The 12,489-nt window shown below is 42.0% G+C and overlaps 4 protein-coding genes across 4 annotated transcripts; 2 read left to right on the top strand and 2 right to left on the bottom strand.

Moving 5' to 3' along the window:
- Positions 1-1,744: 1,744 nt before the first annotated feature.
- On the top strand, positions 1,745-2,077 carry EDB93DRAFT_1090715 (uncharacterized protein; the record flags this gene model as incomplete). Its single annotated transcript, XM_041446293.1, has 1 exon — positions 1,745-2,077. A coding segment is annotated over one exon (333 nt), but the record flags the coding sequence as incomplete, so codon positions are not given.
- A 4,894-nt stretch (positions 2,078-6,971) lies between these two features.
- EDB93DRAFT_1253411 (uncharacterized protein) lies at positions 6,972-7,516 on the bottom strand (the record flags this gene model as incomplete). Its single annotated transcript, XM_041453448.1, has 3 exons — positions 6,972-7,027; positions 7,070-7,151; positions 7,205-7,516. 3 exons carry the CDS (start codon positions 7,514-7,516, stop codon positions 6,972-6,974), a joined length of 450 nt encoding a protein of 149 aa, XP_041304680.1.
- Positions 7,517-8,794: 1,278 nt separating this feature from the next.
- EDB93DRAFT_1106407 (uncharacterized protein) lies at positions 8,795-10,231 on the top strand (the record flags this gene model as incomplete). Its single annotated transcript, XM_041447611.1, has 3 exons — positions 8,795-8,929; positions 8,997-9,927; positions 9,984-10,231. The coding sequence occupies 3 exons, from the start codon at positions 8,795-8,797 to the stop codon at positions 10,229-10,231; spliced, it is 1,314 nt and encodes a 437-aa protein (XP_041304679.1).
- Positions 10,232-10,537: 306 nt separating this feature from the next.
- Positions 10,538-12,476, bottom strand: EDB93DRAFT_1242132 (P-loop containing nucleoside triphosphate hydrolase protein; the record flags this gene model as incomplete). The annotated part of the gene is made up of 8 exons (XM_041451973.1): positions 10,538-10,615; positions 10,650-10,814; positions 10,934-10,962; positions 11,014-11,283; positions 11,335-11,466; positions 11,517-11,655; positions 11,706-11,770; positions 12,467-12,476. 8 exons carry the CDS (start codon positions 12,474-12,476, stop codon positions 10,538-10,540), a joined length of 888 nt encoding a protein of 295 aa, XP_041304678.1.
- Between the last annotated feature and the right edge of the window lie 13 nt (positions 12,477-12,489).

The following is a 12,489-nucleotide window of genomic DNA, read 5'->3' as shown; positions in this document are numbered from 1 at the left end:
TATTTTTTGAGAATTTTTCATGGAATGAATTTTGTGTTATTTGGCTTAAAGATGACTCAGCTAGATTCTCACGCATCTGAAGTATGCATGAAAATTATTTCCTGCATATGTTTGTTTCTGGGAACTTCCATGAAACTCTAAATACACATGTTGCTTAGTTTTGCCTTATTTCTTACCACAGTCAGCTGACTTATGCTGCAACATCATAACACACAAACAAAGTCTCAAGTCTATACTACATTTCACACTATCCATACTCCTATCTATGCAAGAGCTTCATTTTTGATTTTTCTAGGTGATTATGGCATATTTTCATGTGATGCAGTGAGAATAAGAAAGAATTTGGCCATCCTTATGATGTTTTTTGTATGTTCAAGTCTCTCTTTTATGCTAATCAGCGATCACTTCAGGTGTATGCTACATTCTGCACCATGTGCAATGTGCTATGTGCTTTGTGATATAAAGTGTACATCTACATTCAATATGTGTATCATTGATCTCTCCCTAACTTTCTACAAAGCCCCAATTGCTTGCTGGTGTTCAGAGTGTTCATAGCATGGTTGTTCAGCTCTGACAAATATAAGGATGCTGAAAGTTGTGATAAGGCTCCTTACATGTGACAGTGTAATTCATTATCTTTGTTATATTCACCAGCCAGAGCAAGGGTTTCATCAGTGATGTTGTATGTCATGTTTAAAGTTTAGGAAATAGAATTAGATCATAAAATTTATTTGACCATGTTCATGGTTTGGAATGAGTTTCTAGATATAAATTCCACCTTGCCAAACCTCCGAATTTTAAGGTTTAGAATGACATCTAGAAATCTAAATCCTATGGGAAGTCATCTATTACTAAGATATTGTAGACTTTGGTGAATACATTCAAACATATCTCTGGATCTTTGTATTGTCTCTACATCCACTAAAGGCTCAGAGAAGCTTAGTGGGGAGACTTCAGGAGTTGATTATTAAATACTTGACCTCACACATCTGAGTAGCATACTGAGCCAAGATTTTCATTTGTCAGATAGACTTTAGTTATTGAATAGGGGACTTGGTATTGAAATCCAAGGATGTCTGTTTTTGATTCTGTTTAATACTCATTGTGAGTTCCTTGGCAGCAGATTCAGCATTAGACTAAAAGTTCTACAGAAGCTTTTAATCAGTCTTAATCTTTGATCCTACCTGTTTGTGCTGTGAGAGAAATAATACAGCTTTGCACGATTAAGTTTGAAGTAAAGGAACCATTGTCATGACAAGTCAGTTTCTTAATTGTTTGACTAGTTTCCTGTTTCTGTTTGTCAACACCACACTGCTAGGTTGACTAGTTGTGTTGACTTGACTAGTAGTTGCTATACTGATCTCATAAAGTACATTTTCTGACAGTAGCTTAGATATAACTTAACAGTCACCCACAAACAACCACATTATCAGTCATTGGTATTTGTCTAAATCACTAACTGTAGAGGTGTTTTGTTTTGTAGGTGTTCATCTATAGATCATCTATCTATGAAGACAACACATGTACTTCACTTTCCCATGCCCACCTCCATCAAATTCCCACATGTACACACTTTCTCATGCTTTGCATCAGCCAACTTGTAGCACCTTTCACACATACTTCTAGACCTTTGCTGCACTTGCTTCCCCTTTAGGGTCAAATGCACTTGTCTCACCATGTATAGCAGACTAGGCAGCACATGACCTACAACATATAGATATTAGTTAGGAGCTTTGTTTGTGCTTTGCTGAGTTATTCTACTTACACTGTCCAGCAACTGGGCACCTTAATGCAATTTTCAGCTGATACAACTGAGTGCTTGCTCATTATTCATTGCAAAGATCTTTTCTTGCAGATGACTAGGCAGAGCAAGGATTTTATAGAGCAGTGTGTGCGTCTTCTCAACTGCCAAGAATCAATGGAGATTTTTGACCTATATGCACTGTTGACTTTTCATGGGATGCCATTAATCAATGTCATGTACACCAATGAGGAGGATATTGCAATTGCTAACCCTGTCCTCTCATGGGTTTCCTGTGTTCTCTCTGATAAAGTTAAATTGGTTCATGGTCCCTGACCAGTCTGTAACTACTTCCTCAAGGGTATCCTCCCTGGTGATGCACAGACCACTTTTCAAGTGAATGTTACTCCAGACTACAGATCCCTATCACTGGCTGAAATATCCACCAAGTACAAACTTCCCAACTTCATTGCTTGATCATCATTAATTCATTGTCCAGTGGTGAACATACCTGCTGGCCTTCAAGTCCCATTCAAATAGATAGGAGCATTGGAAGTTTCCACTTAGGAAAATGAAAATGCAGATATGAAACTTTATAATGCAATTATATCCATAAGTAAATGAAAAATCTGAGTGCAAAAAATATTCTGTAAATGTTATACAGTTGCAGACAAGCAAAGTCACCAATTTTGGTGACTGAATTTTCCCGACATTAACACTTAATCTAATCCATTTTAAATATTGTAGATATGTTCATAGCACATGCTAGAATAGGTTTGTACAAGCAAAATCTGTACAACTGTCTATTTGATCCGAGCCATGTCCAAAAAATTGGCGGTACCACAAAAGAATCACTAAAAATCCAAAAAAAATGCAGAATGGACTTCTTTTGCTGAGTTTAATGTGGATCCAGTGTCAGAAAAAAGTTGGATCCAATATTTTGAGAGGGAAAAAATGCATTGCAGACCATTTGAACCTGCAACTACACTCAAACATGCTCTGAGACTGTCCAAAAAAGAGGTAAAGAAACATTGTTGGCCTCCACAGACAACGGCAAACATCTTCTCTCATCTCTGAAGCCTCCTTGACTACCAGTGGTGGATTGTCTCCTGCAAATAGCCCATGTCAGTCTGAGTCAAAATCAGCTGAACTCGAAGGCACTACCCTTGAATTTGATGGTCTGAAGATTAATTTCAAACAAGATTATTGTGATAACCATTCAGATGGCTCTGATATTGATGAGGAGCTCGAGTGCAAGATCTTTGAAGATGAAGAATTTGGTTGCAGGCTTGCAGAGATGGTCCAGAAGGAAGATGACAAGCATGTAGACTGGATTCCTGAACGACTGACAAGAAAAGCACTCAAACATCAAATTAATCATAAATGTGAGTGCTATTTCATCAAAATCATGGACACTGACTTGGAATTTTTGTATAGCTCATCCAACAAAATATAAAACAGGCCCTAATGTGATGAGCAAATCAGTGCATACTCAACAATGATACAAAGCCAAATGGCAAGGACAAAGTGCAATGAACACTTATGAGTTCAAAAAAGAGATTGCCTCTGCTCGAAAGAAGGTTCTCTCACCTCGCAACTTGGAACTCACAACACTATTGGAATCAAATTAACCACATGGATCTACAATCCCTCATCCATCCTTACTATATCTTCCGACTCGGACCAAACCTCCGCCTCTGAAAATACCACAACAAATGTTGAGGACATCATACCTAGCATGCAAGACACCTGTACTGCCAAGATTGAAGAACACTCAAATTTGATGGATGAGAGCAAAGCTGAAGAGTGGGAAGAAGAGCTGGATGCAGTCATTAGAGGGCACAGTGAGATCCAGGACTGAAAACAACTTTGAGATCAAATCAAAGACAACTTGAAGAAGAATCACAAATCATTACCCCTTTCTGCCATCAATTAGCTCATAAACCTGTCCAATTTTGCAACATTGCGACTAAAGGGTGCTTCATGAATTGGTGCAAGTGTTGAAATTGCATAGCAGTGTGGCAAAAGGGAAATGGAATCTGGTTTGCTCGTTGTATCCATGCCCTTGCACATCATTACCAGATATTTGAGCAACATCCACAAGAGAGATGTGGCAGACTCACTAATGCACAATCATTCCTCCATGACAAGTTTGTGCAGACTCGTTGTTACACATGGTTGTTGAATGTAACAACTGGTAAAGTCACACCTTGTGGCCTTCAAGATGCACTTCAAACGATTATTTTCCTTGAGCTGGGAATTGTCCTGAAGAAACCAATATGCGAGTGGACTGCTCATCACTGGCTCATCAAACTTGGGTGGCGACAAACTATTATTTGAAAAGAAGTTTATATGGATGGGCATGAGCAAGAAGATGTTGTCAAGTATTGAAATGAGGTTTAATTGCCTGCAATGTTGAAATTTGAGGAACAAATGATTCAATTTGAAGGACCAGAGCTCACTCATATCAAGCTAACTCTTAACCCAGGTAAAAAACAAATCAAACCATATTATCATAACAAGTGTTGCTTTCATGCAAATAACAATACAAAAAGTGCATGTTGCATGATATCCATAGCAACCCAATTTTAGTTTGACAGTGTACTGCAGGCTTCGCCCTGGAGAGCATGTGTTGCAGAAGAAAGGTCGAGGTCGACTGATCCATGTCTCGGACTTCATTAATGAAGAAGATGGTTGGTGAAGGTTCAACAATTCAGATGATTAGTCTGAACAATGTTGGGTCTTGCTGCCTAGCTATGTTGTCTAGAAGACAGTGTTCAACCCTAAAGGATTTCTGTACTAAGCTCAAAGCTCAGAGAGAGAGGAAACTACTAAGACTCTGACTCAAGGTGGAAACTGGTGAAGAGGTAACTTGATTATGTAAGCTACAAAATAGCAAACATAAGATAAAGACAGTGTCTACAAGCCTAGTCAGGAATGAGTCCATTGTTTTGATGACCAAGATCTGCAGCAAGGGTTGGTGGTACCAATATCAGTCACTGAAGAAAAGGAAATTTATTTGCGACCTGCACAAAGGTGTTAACAAACATATTGATCATCACTGTAAGGGGAAACATGTAGAAACTAATCAATTACGCGAGTAATGTCTTCTTAGATAGATGATCTATAGATGAACACCTACAAAATCAAATATCTCCATGGTCAGTGATTCAGACAAATACCAATGACTGATAACGTGGTCGTTCGTGGGTGGCCTGTCAGTATATCCAAGCTATGGTCAGACAAAGGTACTCTATGATATCAGTATAGAAACACTAGTCAACTCAGCGGTATGGTGTTGACTAAAAGAAACAAGAAACAGAAACAAAACTAAGACTAAGCACAATCACTGGTGCTAAACAGAAATGATAACTAAAACTAGGCACAATCAATGGTGCTATATTCTAAACTTACTGTGAAACAGTCGTGCGAAGATGTATTGGTCACTCCCACAGCGCAAACAGGTAGGATCAAAGGTCAAGACTTGTCAAAAGCTTCCGTAGAACTCTTAGCCTAATATTGAATCTGCTGCCAAGGAACTCACAATGAGTATTAAACAGAATCAGAAACGGACGTCCTTGGATTTCAATACCAAGTCCCCTATTCAATAGCTAAAGCCTATCTGACAAATAACAATCCTGGCTCAGTATACTACTCAGATGTGTGTGAGGTCAAGCGGACAATAATCAACTTCTGAAGTCTCCCCACTAAGCTACTCTGAGCCTTTAGTGGACGTAGAGACAACACAAAGAATCCAAAGATAAGGCTCGAGTGTATTCGCTACAATCAAAAGTACGTTAGTATCAGCAGCAAGAAACAAACACTCAGTATATATTCGCTAAAATCTATAGCACGTTAGTGACACAACAATAAACGAGCACTCAGACTGTTAGCTTTCAATGGGTAGAGAGAGTGAAACAGATAGAGTGAAACAGATCCCGAGCTGAAGAAATAGATAGTGAAACAGAACCCAGACTAGTGAAACAGAGATAAGGAAATAGATCCCAAACTAAAAGAAATAGATCCCAGACAAAAAGAAATAGATCCCAATCCTAGAGAAACAGAGATAGAGAGATAGAAACAGAGACACGTGCACACAAACACAAACACTCAGAAAAACAAGAGACTTCTCAAAACAAATAACTAGGCCTTGCAGGTTGTTGAGCACAGTGAGCTCAATGGCTCCTACTGTCTCATCAATGTACCCGACAATGTCGAACAACTCTTCATGGTTGTTGCTGATGCTGATCACACACAAACCTCACTCGCAATTTTATTAAGGGTGACTCTGGAAGTCAGATTGATTGCATTTCAGGCCAAAATGGAGGTCCTTATATAGACAAATCTACGTGGCTGTGCTAATTTACTCCCACGTACCTAGGTATATTCAATTTTCGTTTTCTCACATACCTAGATATACTACATTATTTGTCATAGATCAGCTGACTGTGGTAAGAAAACATGGTTTACATAATATGTTGAAACTTGTTTGTATTTGATGTTATTTAGAGACGTAGCATATGTCATAAAGCAAAACCAGGTAACATATGTATTTAAAGTTTCCTGGAAGTTCCCGCAAACAAACATATGCGGAAAGTATTTTTCATGGAAGCTTCAGATGCGTGAGAATCTAGCTGAGTCATCTTCGAGCCAAATAACACAAAATTCATTCCATGCAAAATTCCCGAAAAATATTCACTAACACCGCACGGTCATGCACCGGACCAGTTTGGTGCAGGTCAGCACGTATATATTGCGCTACAAGCTGCATTGCTGGAGGTAGATGTTGACGAGATCATGTTGCCTGAGGAGAGTTCTGATGAAGTACAAATCTATGAGGTCAGAGAAAACGATGTGAGGCATATCATTGGTTCTGCGATCTATAAGTGACCATTGTCATAGGGGTTTCAAGAGGACTACCTCATCTCACCCACTGTGGCACAATGAATCCTGGATGCAGTCGACTATCTTATACCTAAAAAAGTGAAATGTAGGCTGAGGTCCCTATGCGCCAAGTCATTAGCTCCAGGGACCATCTATAAGACAGGTGGGTTTACAGACCTTCCAGCACACCAATCTGATGTAGAAAAGGATACCCTGTCACAATGCCGGGGAATTTATCCAACTGATTAAATTTGAACCCGAGAAACATATCCCCTGTACAATAGTATCCTGCAGACTTTGTTACTCCTAATGACTACTACTGTTTTTCAAAAATATACGGAGTATATCACTTAACAACCCAGTTGTCCTCATAGTGATCAAGGATGTGATACCGTTTTTTGCCTGATAAAAATGAGTGACAAAAGACTACCGACAGACGAGTACCTACTTCCACATACATAATGGCTTGTGAACTCCAGGACTTGTTGATTTTAAGATGCTCCCAGGCGAGATGAACTACGAATGTCTGCAGTAGAATAATGGTCAAGAAAGTCATATGATGTGGGTGTAAGGACACACACGAGTTTCTTCATAGTCTAAGGAAGGCCAGCTGATTGCCTCAAGTAAATTATAACCTCCCCTCTCGACACTAGAAACATCTCCTCGGGGTTTCAGAATTTTCACCAGCAGAAAAGCAGGGACAGGTGACTGAACTGCTGATAAAGTGTGTTGTGGGACATCAGGCACCGCTGAGGTTGTGCAGTCCGTATCGCAAGAAACGACATGTGCTGTATCAAAGGAATAGGAGTGTAGATGCGCCCAGGGGGGAAGTCGCAATGAATTGTGTGGCTTGAAGTGGCGATGATACTGAAAGTGAGCAGCTTTGGGCATAATATTTCAGATGAACTCGTTGAGCGGGTGATTGAAACCTTACTTTACTGCCACATCATATGATGCCAGGACATGGATTCATGTGTCAGACTACCTGCTTGTATTTATGCTTTTGGTTTAGTTTCAAAAGACAGTCATATTATGAACATAAGACCTCTACAACTATTAACTAATGTTAGGGGATAAGGTGGAGACGATGGAAAAGAGAAACTATGTGATAAGGTTTGGAGGCTTAAGTAGTGAATGCCACAATTTGACTCCGCCAGAGGTTCCTGAAGCGGCTGAGTGGCCCACTGTTGGATATTTCCATTCAGAGTTTTGACTGAATTTGATTCACTGCTTAGTGAGTGTTACCGAGCTTGTTTTGGTCTTGTTTTTTGCTTGAGTTGTGTAGATTAGACTTTACACTTAATCACAGCTAATATTGAAATTGAATATTGAATAGCATAACAGACACATTGTGATAACGGGTGGATGTCTTCATGGGTAGCTAGTACAGTAATAACGGATTGAGTGGACTGACGTCCACTCAATCCCGAACCCTATGATCGGACAGTGCCCCGCCAAGTGGTGCACTTAATGGGGCACTCGTATGCCCTATGCACATTTTCAGGATTGTCATCAGAATTTAACGTAGGAAATATCTATGTACATATTCTTGATTTTTATTCCCTGTGCCCACCCAACATAGCTGCACTCTGTCCCCCCACCTGATTTAAAACAGAGTTTCAATTTATTACAAATTGAATATGTGTTATATCTACTATTTATTTATGAATCTTGTGGTCAACATAAACTAGTCATTTTCATTATCTGATCATACATTTAACAGTAAGGCAGATCCATGCCAACAAATCCAGCATTTATATGCACACAAATTCCCTATTTGAGCATGAATCTGGGTTAAAATTAATTGTTGACATTTTCAGGCTTTGATCATACCTCTGTTACAAGGCACGCCCAATCATTTGGAATATCAATAATTTGTCCCTCAATTTGAACGGGATCTGTCACAGACTCTTATTTGGCCATGTCTCAGGTGTAACCCTGATGTGAAAGGCCCATCACGTGGAAGATTTTCCGGGCCTTGCCGGTTTGCCTGATGTGACTCAGTTCCTCAGCTAGTTAAAATGTTAGGAGCCACATGAGTCAACCCTGACCTTGAAGCTAGAACAGGAAGCGATGATCATTCGAATACACTAAACAACTTATCTTGTCGCATCTTTGTTTCTTCAAACGCAATCTCAGGGTCTACTTTCCTAGCGCACAGAGTCCCGGATGTTCGGTGAATCTGACTCTGAGAGCCCACGAGTGCCCTCACCATGGGACACACTCACTTCCGTACCTCCAACACTCACACACAACGACATCATTCGACGAGGAATACCGCAGTTAGTTCCAGAAAATGAAGAGGTGTGTTTTATTAATATTCATTACATGCGCTAATATCCTTCCTACCATTTGTATCTACCACTCACAGGGTAATGTGGAGTACAAGCTTCATCTCCTTTCCCCTTCCCCCTCTCGCTTCACCCGCCTCGTTACACAACTCAAATGGCGCCTTCTGGAAGGCGGTGGACAGGCATACTATGAGCTTGGTGTCGCTGACTCTGGTGCACTTATTGGGCTGGGGAGGCGGGAGATGGAGGAAACATTGAGTACCCTGGAAGAAATGGCTGGCGAGATTGGTGCTAGCGTTATAGTGGTAAAGGAGATTGAAGTGCCAGCGGAGGTGAGCGAAGTTGTCGAAGGCTGGGGCGGGGATGGAGGCAAGCGAATGAGACAGAGGCAATTAATGAACGAGGATTCAGAGACAACAGCTACGGAGACCGAACTGGAGACTACTGATGCGGACGATGATCTTGCAACAACAAGCAGTCATGTGGAAGTGTTCTGCATGGACAATGAGGAAGTTGATTCGTCATCAGACGGTGCGGCACTTACCCTGGACCTCGAAATTGCGACCGTATATAAACCTCGCCCATTTCGCCGCCGTGTTGCGAGCACTATACCAGGCCACTCGGATAGGCGCAAATGCAAGGGCAAGAAACCTAAGCATTTGCTTGCGCATACCCGTGCCCAGCCTAGTTCACATTCCGAGCATCATGCGCATCACTTGCACCACTCTAATGATTACAACCATATGGTCCCTGCATATGTACACTCCACTGAATTGCAGGCCCACTCAACGACTAGCAAGCAATCCAAGCGCCGCGCAGCCAGAGACAAGCGAGGCGAGGTCAAGCGTGATCCATATCTCATGCACGTTCCAACCATCAATTCTGAGGAAATGAGCGAGTTGGTCTCGGGCCTAGAATCCTTTCATATCACACTTGAGTCTGAGGACTTGCGCATGACATTCGCGCCTCCCGAAGTCGGGTCCTCAGTGTATGACGATGCAAACATCGAAGGTAGCCTCAATTCCACTGTCCACACTACAATGGTTGATATCTTATCTTCAAAACAGACGCCCAAATTGTTGAAGCGTGCTCTGGCTCACCCTCTTCTATCTTTGTGGAAACATATCATCAGCGCCAGTCCATTGTAAACGAGTTGGCCCCCCCACCTGAGATCCCTCTGATTCTATCTAACTCTCCCACTGTTGAGATCGAGGCAGCATTGTTAGAACCTCGGTTGATCGTCGAGGCACTTGTTGTTCGAAAAATGTTACTAGAAGAAGCATTTTTGGACTTCGGAGGATTTTCAGTGTGTTGAAACGAATCTATAAGATTGTAGTGTTGTTCATATTTAACAGTTTTATATTGTGCAATTGCACACTCAGACTCATTTCTTGTACTTGCAGTTGTATTTTTGTCACAGCAGATGCAATAGAGCACTGACCTTTCCATGCAATGCGACGGAAAGTGAGGGTGTAGCAAGCAGAGTCTATCTTCCACACCCTAAAGCTAGAAAAGGTCGATATGTTGCTTCCACTCATGTGACTTCCATGTCATTCTCCTTAGTGAAATTCCGAGGCAAGTAAAAGAAGGACCTTGCATGTGCTTGCATGGTAGTACTCACTCAGCTGTGAACTAATCCCCAGGTTTTGCTTGCCGCTTCGTTCATCGCATCTCGCCACATCTCTCCCGCCCTGCCATCCTTGTCACCTCCATGTTTACCTTCAAGGACGTACTGGAATGCCGCGGTCTCCACCCCAGCTCACACCCCCAACAAGAGGGAGTTGCGCTAGGAGAGGGATCCCGAGTCGCGATGCATTAGTTGAAGTCCCCAATAGCTCGTGCGTAGTGTTGCAAGAAGGACACAAGAAGGACGATTGGTTGAGAATGAGACCTGTTATCTGCAGACGGTAACAAGCACAGTGAGGGTAAAGCCGAAAGACTGGTGCACATAATACTTACCGGAACGGAAATCTTTTTGAACATAGAAATTCCTCTTCTTACATCTGTTAGTGCGAACGTCCTGTGGAGTTGAAACGATGACTGCGCCTATTTCATTTTAGATGATGAACAGCATCAGGAGAGCTCATGGAAGCCAACCATCAACGACAACTAATTGTCCGAGTGTAAGAGGGACATCCCCCGTCCCTGGGGGCATATCTATGATTAGTACGTCCAGCCCAGGACCAGATCCACAAGCGTCCCGCCAATCAACATCGAAGAGGAGTTGCTGCACGGCTTTTTGAACCATAAGGCCGCGCCAGACAATTGCCCCTTCAAATTCTGTAGAGTCGAGTGGTGGCCGAGGGACAAGGTAACCCATGGACATGGTAGGAATGCCATGATTGATTACGGGGACAAGAGCACCAGCTAGTAACAGAGTCACCCAAAAGCTCACGGTGTGTGTGCCAGAAAACGAACCAGAAGTTAAATGTGGGTCGTCTGAATGCTGGAGTCCCATCAAGGTAGGTATAGAAGGTCCAAAAATGTCCAAGTCGAGTATGCCAACTCGCGGTCGATGAGACAGCATTGCAAGGGAAAAAGCAAGATTTACTTCGTTCCTGGTCATTCAAGTGTCCCGTTCAATTACTGCTGGGACGTACCTGCTATTGTGCTCTTGCCCACGCCCCCCTTTCCGCTTGCCACGACGATTACCTTCTTTACATGCTCGATACGTCGTTTTTGGATCGGCCCGCCGCGTCGGGGCATTTGGGGTGTAGAGAAGGGACGAAATGGGAGATTCTACTAACACGCATCATCAGACACGCAGACATGAAAGTTCTTCAGCTTACCAAAGGGTTTTCATGACTTCGGATTGCAGTCGTCGTGAAGGTGCGCAGAGCCGTACCGCGCCGTACTAATTTTAAGATCATGATGAAGTACTATCTGTGAAGTAGCTAATTACTCAAGCAAATAGCAAGCTTTTCGGCTAGGCAGGTCGGCCTGGCCCAGGAGGTATTATACCTTCCGACTGTCGGACCCCGTAAACCCTATTCGTCTACTATGCTTCTTAACTTACTAAGATAGGCCTCATTCAAACCCATCTACATCACATGATGTGACATTTTTGTGATGTTCTGTTACATCGTGTGACTTGCCATCTTTAGTTTAATTTTGGTCTTAGTACTCCAGTCAGCACAATGAAAACTGATGTTTTCTTACATTCTCATGGCTTGTGTGGCTTAGCTTTCTCTAATTTGCAATTTGAGAAGGCCTTTTGCGCGGCATAATGGTTTTGGTGTTGAGTTGTTGGTGCATTGACACCATTGTCACACTGTACAGCCACAATGTAACAAGACAGCAGTACCTCGATCACTGTAAAGACTACTACTCATTCACAAATGCAAAATAAGGAATTCTGTTCCATCAGATTGCCTGCACCATGCATGCGAGCAATCTGATGGAATGGGTTCTCTTAAAAGTGTCTCTACAAACATCCTTAGACATTGTAATGCAAATGTCACGAAAAGTCATGTGATCTACATGTATTTGAATGAGGCCTATCTTATTAGCAGAACGCGTCATCCTACGCATCTGATATCCTGTCTGTAACCTTGAAACATGGTGAGTTTCTTC

The sequence above is a fragment of the Suillus bovinus genome (assembly GCF_016758785.1).
Source record: "Suillus bovinus strain UH-Sbo-P2 chromosome Unknown EDB93scaffold_58, whole genome shotgun sequence".
NCBI classification, from domain to species: domain Eukaryota; kingdom Fungi; phylum Basidiomycota; class Agaricomycetes; order Boletales; family Suillaceae; genus Suillus; species Suillus bovinus.
The sequence above is the reverse complement of the archived record's forward strand: the minus strand, read 5'-3'. Positions and strand labels throughout refer to the sequence as shown.